Source organism: Haliotis cracherodii, unplaced genomic scaffold (assembly GCF_022045235.1).
Source record: "Haliotis cracherodii isolate W230 unplaced genomic scaffold, xgHalCrac1.p SCAF_1, whole genome shotgun sequence".
NCBI lineage: Eukaryota > Metazoa > Mollusca > Gastropoda > Lepetellida > Haliotidae > Haliotis > Haliotis cracherodii.
The window spans coordinates 26,983,513-26,997,754 of NW_027266264.1; the positions used below are offsets into that span (position 1 = coordinate 26,983,513).

The 14,242-nt window shown below is 40.8% G+C and overlaps 1 protein-coding gene across 1 annotated transcript in view; it reads right to left on the reverse strand.

The window, feature by feature from the left end:
* The window catches only part of LOC139475282 (exostosin-1b-like), a 143,035-nt gene that overhangs the window by 20,370 nt on the left and 108,423 nt on the right, over positions 1-14,242 (reverse strand). The window contains exon 4 of the mRNA XM_071258517.1: positions 2,008-2,127. Within this exon, the coding sequence (XP_071114618.1) occupies positions 2,008-2,127 (120 nt within the window). The remainder of the gene's footprint in view (positions 1-2,007; positions 2,128-14,242) is intronic.

The window sequence follows — 14,242 nt, forward strand, 5'->3', positions numbered from 1 at the left end:
GAAGGGGGGAGGGGGACGGTAGGTGGAGGTGGACGGTGGGGGAAGGGGTGGGGGAAGGGGTGGAGGAAGGGCGTAGGGGGACGGTTGTTGGAGGTGGACGGTGGGGGAAGGGGTGGGGGAAGGGGTTGGAGGAAGGGCGGAGGGGGACGGTTGTTGGAGGTGGACGGTGGGGGAAGGGGTGGGGGAAGGGGTGGCGGAAGGGCGGAGAGGGACGGTTGGTGGAGGTGGACGGTGGGGGAAGGGGTGGAGGAAGGGCGGAGGGGGACGGTTGGAGGAGGTGGACGGTGGAGGAAGGGGTGGGGGAAGGGGTGAGGGAAGGGGTGGAGGAAAGGTGGAGGGGGACGGTTGGTGGAGGTGGACGGTGGGGGAAGGGGTGGAGGAGGGGTGGAGGAAAGGTGGAGGGGGACGGATGGTGGAGGTGGACGGTGGGGGAAGGGGTGGGGGAAGGGGTGGCAGAAAGGTGGAGGAAGGGGGAGGTGGACGGTTGGTGGAGGTGGACGGTGGGAGAAGGGGTGGGGGAAGGGGTGGAGGAAGGGCGGAGGGGGACGGTTGGTGGAGGTGGACGGTGGGGGAAGGGGTGGAGGAAGGGCGGAGGGGGACGGTGGGGGAAGGGGTGGGGGAAGGGGTGGAGGAAGGGCGGAGGGGGACGGTGGGGGAAGGGGTGGGGGAAGGGGTGGAGGAAAGGTGGAGGGGGACGGTTGGTGGAGGTGGACGGTGGGGGAAGGGGTGGAGGAAAGGTGGAGGAAGGGCGGAGGAAGGGCGGAGGTGGACGGTTGGTGGAGGTGGACGGTGGGGGAAGGGGTGGGTGAAAGTGTGGGGGATGTGTGGAGAAGGGGTGGAGAAAGGGGTGAGGGGCACGGATGGTGGAGGGGGACAGGGGGTGAAGGTCTGGGGGAAGGGGTGGAGAAGTGGTGAAGGAAGGGTGGAGGAAGGGTGGAGGAAGGGTGGAGGAAGGGTGGAGGAAGGGGGGAGGGGGACGGTTGGTGAATGGGGAAGGGGTGTTTGGTGTCGTGGAGGGTAGGATTACAGGCATGGTTATATCTATGTAAGTTGAAGCAAATCAATCAGATGTAACTTCCCTACACAATTTTTCACAAACTTGTTCTTCAACTTCCTTGTTAAAAAGGAAAATAGAGTCTATGGCTTATTAGGGTAGTAAATATTGCTGTCATGGAACACACAGTAACCAAGATTATAAAACTCAACATTTGCTTAGGACCACACCTTTGACTGAAGGTGACTGTTTTGGTTCTTGGCAAATGTTGAGTCGCATATATTGTCAATAACTGGAGGAGGAAAAGTCCAGACAAACTGATACTTAAACACGTTCCTCCCATACTTTGACAGGGTGATGCAGGTACATTCTACAGAATCAGGTCAAATTGGGCCAAGTTCATCCAAGATTTAATTCTGAGGACAACAACGGATATCACATTTGAAGTTGAGGTTTCAGTGTGTGATGTTCACTGTAGGTCAACAACGTCAGTTTCAATGGTTGGTTGATATGATGTTTAACGCCACAGTCAGCTATATTCCAGCTATATGATGGCGGTCTGTAAATAATTGAGTCTGGACTAGACAATCAAGTGATTGATATCATGAGCATCAATCCATGCAATTGGGATACGATTGACATGCATCAAGTCATCGAGCCTGACCACCCGATCCCATTAGTTGCCTCTTACAACAAGCATAGTCGCCTTTTACGGCAAGCATGGGTTGCTGAAGACCTATTCTATCCCGGATCTTCATGCGTACAGTTTTAATGTCAGAGCTTTATGATAACAATATACATACATTAATAATACAGTGATAGTTTCAAGGAAATATATTCATGTTTGTTAAAAATGATTTGAGAATAGCAACCCTATGTCAAGGCAACATATGGACACGTTTATGTTCAGAAAAAGAATATTTGTGCTGCAATTCAATGAGGTGAGAAGACATTGACAATGTGGTGCATGTAAGCAGAAAAAGCCATGGATACAAGCACCAGGTTGAACATACCTCTAAAACTGTTCCTATTATCTTATCAACAGAGGAAAAGTAGGCCTCCCAAATAAACTGTGTCTGCTGCCTGAGTTTCATGATCTCAGGCTCGGTGATGGAGCGCACTATGGACGGCATCTGGAACAGAAACAAGAACATGGAGACACCATCGTCACCTCTCAGTGAGTGAGTGAGTGAGTGAGTGAGTGAGTGACATGTGCAGTGTCATATTGCTGGACAACAGCCTGGTCATACCATGGCTAAGGACACTAACAATTGACGTATGTGTTTTGGATCCCCCATCGAAACAAGTTTTTAATTGTGGCCCAGACAAGGCTCCCCATGGAACCTACAGTTCTCTACTGTGCTCTAGACAAGACTCTCCATTGAACCTACAGTTCTGTACTGAGGCCTAGACAAGGCTCCCTGTGGAACCTACAGTTCTGTATTGTGGCCTAGACAAGGCTCCCCATTGAACCTACAGCTCTGCACTGTGGCCTAGACAAGGCTCCCCATTGAACCTACAGTTCTGTATTGTGGCCTAGACAAGGCTCCCCATTGAACCTACAGTTCTGCACTGTGGCCTAGACAAGGCTCCCCATTGAACCTACAGTTCTGCACTGTGGCCTAGACAAGGCTCCCCATTGAACCTACAGTTCTCTACTGTGCTCTAGACAAGACTCTCCATTGAACCTACAGTTCTGTATTGTGCTCTAGACAAGGCTCCCCATTGAACCTACAGTTCTGTATTGTGGCCTAGACAAGGCTCCCCATTGAACCTACAGTTCTGCACTGAGGCCTAGACAAGGCTCTCCATTGAACCTACAGTTCTGTACTGAGGCCTAGACAAGGCTCCCCATTGAACCTACAGTTCTGTACTGTGCTCTAGACAAGGCTCCCCATTGAACCTACAGTTCAGTACTGAGGCCTAGACAAGGCTCCCTGTGGAACCTACAGTTCTGTACTGTGCTCTAGACAAGGCTCCCCATTGAACCTACAGTTCAGTACTGAGGCCTAGACAAGGCTCCCTGTGGAACCTACAGTTCTGTACTGAGGCCTAGACAAGGCTCCCCATTGAACCTACAGTTCTGTACTGTGCTCTAGACAAGACTCTCCATTGAACCTACAGTTCTGTACTGAGGCCTAGACAAGGCTCCCTGTGGAACCTACAGTTCTGTACTGAGGCCTAGACAAGACTCTCCATTGAACCTACAGTTCTGTACTGTGCTCTAGACAAGACTCTCCATTGAACCTACAGTTCTGTACTGTGCTCTAGACAAGACTCTCCATTGAACCTACAGTTCTGTACTGAGGCCTAGACAAGACTCTCCATTGAACCTACAGTTCTGTACTGTGGTCAAGACAAGACTCTCCATTGAACCTACAGTTCTGTACTGTGCTCTAGACAAGACTCTCCATTGAACCTACAGTTCTGTACTGAGGCCTAGACAAGACTCTCCATTGAACCTACAGTTCTCTACTGTGGTCAAGACAAGACTCTCCATTGAACCTACAGTTCTCTACTGTGGTCAAGACAAGACTCTCCATTGAACCTACAGTTCTGCACTGTGGTCAAGACAAGGCTCTCCATTGAACCTACAGTTCTGCACTGTGGTCAAGACAAGGCTTCCCATGGAACCTACGTGGTTAGAACTGTATTGTATTTATGACAAGGTTCCCACTTATGTCTGGAACCTACACAGTTCTGTACTGTGTCCGAGACATGTTGAGTTGTCGATGTTCACATATCACGCACTGACTCTTGCTCACTTGCCTCAGGATCAATGCATCACATGATTAATTACATCAAATGACTGATTTTCTTGAATATAATGATAATACATTAGTTAAATGATTCCCAAAATAAGTATCAAAGCCACAGGAGAGACTTTTGCAAAGTTCATCTTTCCAAATGAATATAACACGTCATTGGAACCCTCCTTTCCCATCACCAACACAACCAATCAATACACTATTAGGGATCAACAAACACTCGCCACCAAATTGAGGTCCAATACTCTTAAAGAAACAATTCATAATACTTCCCGCTGAGAAAAAATTCTAAAGCAATGGCGTCCAAGTGGTCTAACATATCATTGAGAGCAAACAAAGACAGCCAACATCAAGCAATGGAAGGGTTGTCCTGGAATGGAATTTCTTCATCTCAGAAGTAAATCTTTGGCAAGTAATGCAACACACAGAGAGACTGTGCCATGCCTTACAGAAAGAGCCTATTGATTCGTAGGAAGGTGGTCTTCAACCCCTTGTTCCAATTGAGCCATTACGTCTGGGAATCATAACAGTCAAATACTTACACCAATAGCTGAATAACGTATATCATTCTATTTCAATCTGAATTGCATTTACACTCTCGAAGTGAAAAGTGAATGAAGTTTGGATTTAATTTTGTTGACTAGTAGTCGCTGCGGTCTGGGTTTAAGATGAGTATTTGATGAGCAAAGTTGGCAGAAAGAGTCACAAACTGAATGATAACGTCAGTCCCGGAGTATACCCACCTCCCTTAATCGATACTGCACTGCAGCTGATGAGCAAATTCACTTCCACATCCATGTAATTATTCATAGTTTGGTAAGTTTTTTCTAACCTGGTTGAATGAATATTATTGATTTGGAGTGTGTAACGTCTACTATAATGGCAAAAACCGTAAACAGGCGCACAAGGGTCATCGATGGTATGGCTATTTGGTATTCTCATTACGCTGCGGAATGGTAGCTATCAACTTACATTTGCTTAAAAACGAAAAAGCTTTTTATGAAGGTATATGTGTTTTTTTCAATTCCAAATTGAGCTCTTCTTAAGACTATACTTCAAGCAATACTTGAGCGCTATAATTAACTATGAATCTTTTAGAAACTCAACTGTATCTTACGTTAAATGGTCTTAAAAATGATGAAATTGAAGTGCTCATTACAAACTGTTAATAAGACAGTATATATATATACTGTAAACAGCTTTATTTCTGCGCCGTTAAAATATTGCGAATACCACACCAAAGACAATACTGCGACGAGATATTTTTGCGAGTTGCCGTTTTGAGATGACACCTCGATTACCAAACAATAGACAGCTTCTCTCCGAAGCTAGTTTATCTGAGTTGGCCGGAAAGTTGACCAGTGTCATGAAACCGATTCACGCAAGATGGCTTGTTTCCTGTGTGGACAAAATTGCAAAGGACACTGACGCAATCAAGCGAGGTTGGAAGAAGGCAGGATTACTGTGAGGCAACAGTGACACTAATTGGTCTGTTTACACTGTCATTTGTGATGTATTGTGTGACCATTCTGCATTCATTTGTGTTTTTAACTTATTGAGTAACTTGTGGTTCTGGTTGATGATTTCAACATTTGATGACGTGTTGCAATGAATAAAATATGTATCTATTATTTATACTTATTTTTGCGGTTTTAATTTTTGCGATTGAGTCTCGTTCGCAAAACTCACAATAATAAAACGGTCGCAAAACATTCCCTGTTTACAGTATATAAAAATTCTTCTATGCAAAGTCTTACTGTGGTGTGATGGAGTATTTAAGGTAATCATACTGGCATAATGCATTCACAAAACAGACTTTCTTTCCCCAAACTACAACTTGCTATTTATGAAAACAACAAGAAACAGTATGTAAAAATAAATGGTCTGTCAACTGTTATGAATTTTGAATCACGTACATGTTCAGCTACTAAAGCGATCAGTTGGTCTGTGATAGATGTGGCTGACATTGATGGTTACAGCACTATCACGTCCAACATGGCCATATGTGTAACTCCACTCCAGTGAAGCAACGCTACTTTGATTGCCTGTAGATGAGCAAGTTGAAACACTCACAGCTTTACCACCTTGGCTGCGTGTGTGATTACACGTCTAGAGGCGACAGTTATTATCTAGTCGGTGACATTGCGGAAATGGGGACAATATCCACTTCTGGTTGGTCAGGCCATTTGTAATCAATAACCCTTTTGTCTCCACGTGACAACTATGCCTTCATATTGGCATCGTCTGCACAACATCAATTTACTCTGAAAGGGATATCCAAAAAATAATATGATATCATTTCTAGAGAATATGTCAACCGAATAATGATGTCATTTGTCTTCAGACATCATAGGCCTAACGCTGGGATGATTGCTGTCTTCATTTAGCATCAAGGCTTTCCTACTTCAGAAAGACAGTTTTAGAATGAAAACAAAATTGTTGCAGGACAAAATGCATGATCGTGAAAGAAATAGGATGTCTTGGAAAAAAGGTCTTTAATCTTTCCAATCTCACTTTCCTTTTATGTTCTTGACAATATCGCAACTTGGACAGCCATAAACATGCATGGATGACTTTGACTTGATATTCTTAAAGATATGTCAGTCTGACTGTCATATTTGCTGCTAATTCCACAAGATCTCTAATTATCATTGAGGAGTAAAACATACCAAATATTGATTCTCAAAAACCTCACACCCGCTTCACACGTCATGTCACGACATGTCCATACATGAAGGTGAGCTACAGAACTTTTCCATGTTAACAGTTTTTCCACTATTTTTCCAAGCTTGTGCAGTTCTCCTAGCATCTTGTTGCAAAATATCCGTGTTACATGATAGTTCATTCACTATTATCAAACATCAAATATTTACAAGGGAACATCAAACATCAGACGAATATTGACTTTTATCAATTCCCATCCCTTTTTAATGTACCATATTCATTTTCTAACATTGCCAAATATGCTGCAAACAAGGAGATTGTTCCAATAAATCATCCAAGTGTTCATCCCGACAAAGTTACATGACATCGGTGCAGCAATCCCATCAAGCATTCAGCAGTACGTAATGGGTTCCACCATGCGAATATGCCACTTCTTGCCCATTTCATTGTTTCACACTAGATTTCGGGGAATCAGTCAGGTGGACATTTTACAAATTGAAACGATTCCGTGGGCTGCTTAATGCCATCTAGTTTACATGAAGCCAAAGTCAACATGAGAATAATTACGTTTCAGTCAATCATGACCTTGAAAAATATACACATTCCTCTTTTGAAATTGAGTTCTGACAACTCATGACCAGAACATCTAGAATCTAAGGGACACAACTCTTCCCTACTCTTGTGGTACCACAGACCAGTTGGCCCCCATGAATAACACTTGATCATTGTCATCTCTCTCTCCTTATGATGTCATAATCACAATTTTCATTCATATTTGTAATCACAGGGTTCCATTTGGGTTTCATGAAAAGTAATTTCATAAAACTGATAATGTCATAAAACCATCCTGAAAATGTTACACCCTTCCATGAATCCTCCATTTCTTGTATGTGAATCTATTTCAAATTTCAAATTTGATGACATGCTGATTATTCAGTCCAAATAATCTGGATTCTGATGTCACCAGTTTCAGTCTTGAGTATGGTTGGATAAAAATGGTGAATTCAGCAAAGAGTTCTTCAGAAAATTAATCCAGACAATTGAATCAGATCAAAGGCAATTACTTCCACAGAATTGAAATACTTGTCGGCATGAGTCATTGTGACTCTTAACCTGAACTGTCACTGCTGTCATACGGGGTTTTCCTGTGCATGCTCAAGACAATATTCCTTTAATTTTCAAGCTTCACGAAACATGATATCTACTGATTACAAAGCTAGCATTATCTAAAAAGACAAAGGCACTATAATCAAAATGAAAAGGCGGGAGATAAAAAATAACCAAATTAGGAATAAAGCTTAAACAAGTGAGGTAGTTTTCCAATGTAAAGAACAGTAATGTCCGCAAGTGGATTTTCCTTTGAAATGAATATTGCTCAACATGAACTATGGGAGCATGGGACTTGTAAATAAAGCAGCACATCTACAATGTTAGCGGTAACGAATACCCTAGGGTTTCTGTATACACAAACAGCATGAGTCAGACCATTACAACAACAAATCATGACAGCCCTTTAAACCATGGAACCCCTATCAGTTAGACTGTTGTCCAACAATACATGATGGTCGCCACTTGACTCGCACCCCAGAGAGTAGTGTCCAATTTAAAGGTGACATCACGCACTCTTCAGAGTCCCCTTTATTGATGGTGGAGGCTTGCAAGACTATAGCAAAACTACCAGAATTAATTGATGAGTACAGTTGAAACCCTTATATGGCACTGGCTTATAGGCATTTTGTTTTCATGTATGTGGATTGTGGTTGGACTATTCGTTCAGATCACGTTGAGTCGTGACTGCAATTTCACATGAACAATTCTTTCTTATCCACTAATGTTCCTACTTCAAATAGTTTTTCTATCAAAGTTGCACTTTGGCTAAATATCTGTAACAGTAGAGACTCACAAATTAAATTAGCTCAAGAAATATTGCTTCTTTAAATGTTTTTCATAGTATCATAACTAGAAGTTTTGTTTCTGATTAACCATGCAAGTTTGAATCATCAGATCAGTGTGTGCGTATGTGTTTGTTATTTAATGCTGCACTCAACAATATTCCAGCTATATGATAGCAATCTGTAATAACCAAATCTGGACCAGACAATCCAGTGATTGACATTATGAGCAACATAATCCACCATCAGTGTGCACTGACACGTCATCGTGCCAGACCATCTAAAGCCCCTCTTACGACCAGCATAGGTTGCTGGGGACCAATTCCAACATAGAATCACCATGAGTTGCCAACTTTGTAGCCTCTTTATGACTAGCAACGTAAAGCTGGGGTCCCATTCTACTAATGATTCCAATAACGGTATAGTGAGGTAGCCATTTATGATCAGAAGTATGTTAATTAGTTAAAATCACTCACTCATTCAGAAACCTTGAAGAATGAATAGGCTCTGGACCCTTGGTAGAAAAAAAATGTTTATTCAAAGCATTCAATTCCCAGTTGTTTATCTAACTCTTAATTCAATGATGGACATTGAAAGAATCGTTCCTCTTCTGTAGTGGAATCAAGCAAGCTAGACTTGGTTAGTTTGATCTAGACTTGCCTAGGATTTAGTAATAATAAATACCTAAAAAATATAAATTCCAGTCATGGCACAGGTCTACAGTTTCACATGTGGCATTAGTTACACTGAAGCATCTCATTGAGCACAGTCTTTCTTCTTTAAAAGTCAGCTTGAAATGACTTATCAAGTTTACAAGATTGAAATAAATTCAAACACATCATAAACAATGACCAGTTCCAGAGAACAGACAAATGTAGAAAAAACAAAAAGTTGAAAGTATTTGGATAAGTTTCACTGTCCCCCATTTGCCATGGAGTCAGAAAATGAGATTACCTAGTTGTTGTAGCCTTTAGGTTGAGGAAGGTGGAGAATGGTTGTTCTGTAGTGTCGGATTTACTTAGACAAATAGCAAACAAAGATGTGCTTCATCCCCCAGGATTAATGAAGGTGCAACGTCATAGCTATTACTTGATAGGCTTCTTCCAATTATCTCCCTTTTTGTTAATGGCGCCCTCTGTGTTTCAAGGTCCAACATTTTCCCATGGGAGGACAGATGCAGCTTTGGCATCTTAACTCAATTATATAGATATTGCTGTTGGACCACTCAGAAAGTTATCACATTTTCTCTTTCTTTTCGTTTCTGTATATACTTTATTACCCTCAACCATTTCTCATAACAAATTAACCCTTCTGGTTCTGCCTAATGTCATTACTAGAGTCCACTACAGGTCATCGTGAACAAATCTTTTTCCTAATATCAAGTGTACCCTCAGAATTCACTGAAAATTCAGTTCTAAATAAAAAAAAATCAACATGTTCTTAAATTAATTTTTTTTCTCAAGTTGGTTTCTACCAGTGCTGTTTCATCTCAAGACTTTATGTGCGACTTATTGCCAGTGAGGGTAGTGAAAACCATAACATGGAAGCATATGATCGGATGCCTGACAGGTTTATAGTAGGGGGGACCTCGTGGTGGACCCACATTACTGAAGCAGTGCCCCCTAGGGGCAACCACCAGAACAAGGTCCACTGATTGTCACAGAAAGATGATTGATAGGGTCTCTAGGTGGAAAACTTGTTGCCATTTTGGGAGTTCTTTTCTATTCCAAGACTTGTTTTTACGGTTAAAATGATTATTGCTTAGATCAGATTATACTGGCTATATGAAATGCAATATTCAATACTAAATGGACACAGAACTGGAATAATGGATTTACTAGAAAACTGAAAACCATCAACATAAGAAGCTCATTTTTCTGAAATATGCAATTTATTCCCTACATAGTTTTCATAAACGTAGAAAATCAATACTGAGAATACAACACTCAGTTCTGTCCCTGTTGTAATTAGACAAGTGAGTGAGCAGCTGTAACTCTAAAACTTAAACAGTCATATCACATGTCTGCTTAATACTAAAGGATAGACTGAGGGGATGCAGATCTTTGGACATTTACCATTTTGGTATGGTGCTGACAAACAAGGAATTATCATCTGAGTGAATCTTGGGTTCAAATCTAAAATCACAGGATTCTGGCACACCTAAGGGAAGCAACTCTGTACAGCAAATAAGATGACTGTGCCCCCTTCTATATATTGATCACAAAAAGACACCAGTCGGAACACCATGTGCTTGGTGTTTCAGTTGCAGTAATTCGTCTAATAGCAGTATATGTTTATACACATGGCAGCTGAATCTCGAGGAGAAACGGAGATTAATGGTTACAGTTATATCATTATCCTTGTGTAGAAGCTACAGACACACTGACTCAACCCAAGAAGGGTTTATTTAGACTCACAAAGCAACTACTTCTTGTACACCTATTTCTCAGGTTTAAATGATAGAGAGACTGCTGGACTGACAACTATCAATAGCCATGATCAACCGAGAGAACGTCTGCCATCAGATCAAAGCCACACATCAAATCTTCAAGTACTTCGCATGAAAATGGAAAAGCTGGCAAAAATCCACGAAAAGCCAGCAAGCCTGATGACAGATTCTGTTTCCTGTTCAATTCTACTGATCACAGCCTATGTAATCGCTGGAGATCACACTGCATGCGAAAATACCAATAAAACCAGGCGCCTGCCAGGAGAAATGCTTCAACATCACTTAAAACAATTTCTTGGCAAGCATCACTTCCCAAAATATTGGAAGTGGTTCATTTATTGTTAGGTTTTGCATCTCTTCTGACTTTCTTTCCAGAAAACTATTTGAGAATTGAGTAAATGGGATGACTTAAACATCATTCCAGGAAAACCAATACAAGCAGAGCCATGATTATTTGGTACAATGGGTATGAATTAGACAAATGAATTGCCCAAGACCTTACTCCTGCTGGAATTGGTGGCTGAAGGTGACAATACCAGTGCTCATACTGTAAAATACACAAACAAACAAACAAACAAACAAACCACACATGTTGTACCTGTAGATTTAAATTTAAATTTAAATGTATAATTGATACTGCTTCACTACAACTACTTTACCAGCGATACTGCTCTCCTAAAACCTGCTTGAACTGAATAGTGCTTATTCACAAACTTTATAATTGATGTAAATTTTACAAATTATTTTATCAGTGACACTACTCACCTAAAACCAGCTTTTTAAGTTATACTGTTTATTCACAAACTTCATAATTGATGTTTATCCAACAACTACTTTACCAGCGATACTGCTCAGCTAACACCTGCTTTATAAATGATACTGCTTATGATTCACAAAATTTATAGTTAATGTTTATTCTACAAACTACTTTATCAGCGATGCTGCTCACCTAAAACCTGCTTTATAAATGATACTGCTTGTTCACAAACTTAATACTGTATTCGATGTTATAAGCGCCCTGCTCTAATAAGCGCCCATGGCGATATTTGCTAATATATTGGCTAGTGAACAATCTCAATTAGCACCCCTTCCGATTGATCAATGTACACAAGACTTATTCATTTGTGTATAATACGCACTCATGTGTTATATGCACCCTTAATTATGGGCAATTAAATCCTGGAAAAATCAAACCACGAAATTTACGAACTTTTTTCACCAAAATAATATTCCATAAGAGCCCCCTATTTCTAATTTTGAGAGCGCCCTCAGCGCTTATTACGTCATATACGGTAATTAATGTTTTTCTACAAACTAAAACCTAAAACCTGCTTTATAAATGATACCGCTTATTCAGAAACTGCTTAATAATTGATACTGTTCCTCCTGAAGCTGCTTCATAATTGAAACCTGACCACAAAGATGTGTCCCCATCACCCACATCTGTACCCAGCCAGAGACAACAACTCAACTCAAAACAATAACATTCATTCACTTTTCAATAACATATTTGAATGTAAAGCCAATGACTGACTTACCTCTACAGTGGATTATGTTAAGTCTAGAGGACTAAAGGACTTATAATTATATTTAAAAATTGGAACCCCTCTGTCGTGAAAAACATTTTGACACATGTAAAAAGATTTAATGCCCCCGAAGTGACAATTTTTCCAGGCCATTATGAAAGCAAACTTTCATCTGCAAATTTATTCATTTCATAAAAAAAACGACAGGACAAAACGATATTTCTTTCCATATTCCCTGGGGTAGGGATAATTTTTTTTCTACAGCTGAAGCGCCATCCCTTGCCCTGATGCTACACAACTAGAACACACCAGGGGGCTGCACAGTGTCCAATCAATGCCCTTCATATATTGATTCTGTCAGGTGAAGCCGACACACTTACGACCCAATCTTCTATAGAAACAGAGTGCAGTGTATTGCAATCAGCAAAAGGAAACTTTACCAATAATATCTCATCAGCATTCATAGTTTATGCTGGAGCCAGCCAAAATGCTCTTAAACTACAACACAAGTTTGGACACCTCCATTGCAAGTTCACTTCCCTGAATGTCAAAGTGTTCTGCCTGTTCATTTACATACCGTATTCGCCAAATAAGTGCCCACGGCGAGATTTGCAGATATATTGGCTAGTGAACAATCCCAATTAGCACCCCTTCCAACCCCTATCCGCATATAATATGGACCGCTTCCTTCTCCTATTCGTGCATAATACGCACTCGTGTGTTATATGCACCCTTTATTATTGGCAATTAAATTCTGGAAAAATATATCTGTCATACATAAACATTTCAAGCTGTCAGCATACACCACAAAATTTATCTTTCAACTCTGTTTTTTCCCCACGAAATTAATATTCTAATAAGAGCCCTCTATTTGTAATCTTGTGCGCGCCCTATTTATTACATCAAATACGGTATGTGTTTTATTATTGTAACTGCAAATATTCATAACATGCACGATCTGGGTCTAATAGTTCTTGGATTCCTCTCTCATGCAAGTCTATGATGGGCTCAACCAGCTTTGCCTGCCTTGGATTGCCTGGTTACATTGGTTGGTTGGTTGTTATACGCCGCACTCAGCAATATTCCAGCTATATGATGGCGTCTGTAAGTAATCAAGTCTGGACCAGACAATCCAGTGACTGACATCATGACCATCGATTCACACAATTGGGACACGATGTTGCTTGGTTAAAAGAGACCTTCAGTTGCCCACATTGCAACATACACTACACTATACTCAGCTGTTGTTAGGGATAACAGGATGTTACCTGTATACTGTTACAAAACTCAGATAACTTGCTAACAGTTTAATTCAATATTTTCTTATGTTAATTTGAACCTGAAATGAAGCTGGAGATATACTGAACAAAAACAAGGAATCATGAATACAATAGGGGTATTTTTTTGTTGTGGCGACGGAACACACAATTCCAAAAAAATACCCCCAAATATATTCATGATCCGTAAGCTTTTTGTTCAGTATATATCAGTTTCACTGTAATGTATCAAATTATTTGTATTACAACATCTTCAAGAAATCAGTCACATTCAATCCCCACAAGAATAATAAGCTTATTGATCATCAGCAAAAGTTGAGAAGTATATGTGACACATCAGTCATCTGGTACAATGACAATCACGGCTAGTCACACCAAAGACATAAAACATATCAGGAATGCTGAGCATCAAATGGCAGATTATTTTATAATATTAGATGACTGATCTACAATTTTTAAATCTTACAATTTAGAAAAGATTTGCCCCCAGGATGACAGTTTGCAGCAGCAAGGAGAAGAACCTTTCCTCCACTGACAATATTTTTGACACCATGTTTGAAATCAAGAAAGGAAGGCAAGAGGCAAGAGGCCCTGTTTGAAACGAGGACAGCCCTTAATTTGTAACAATGAGGAAAGTAAGGATCACCCATAACAAACAAATAACAATGATGA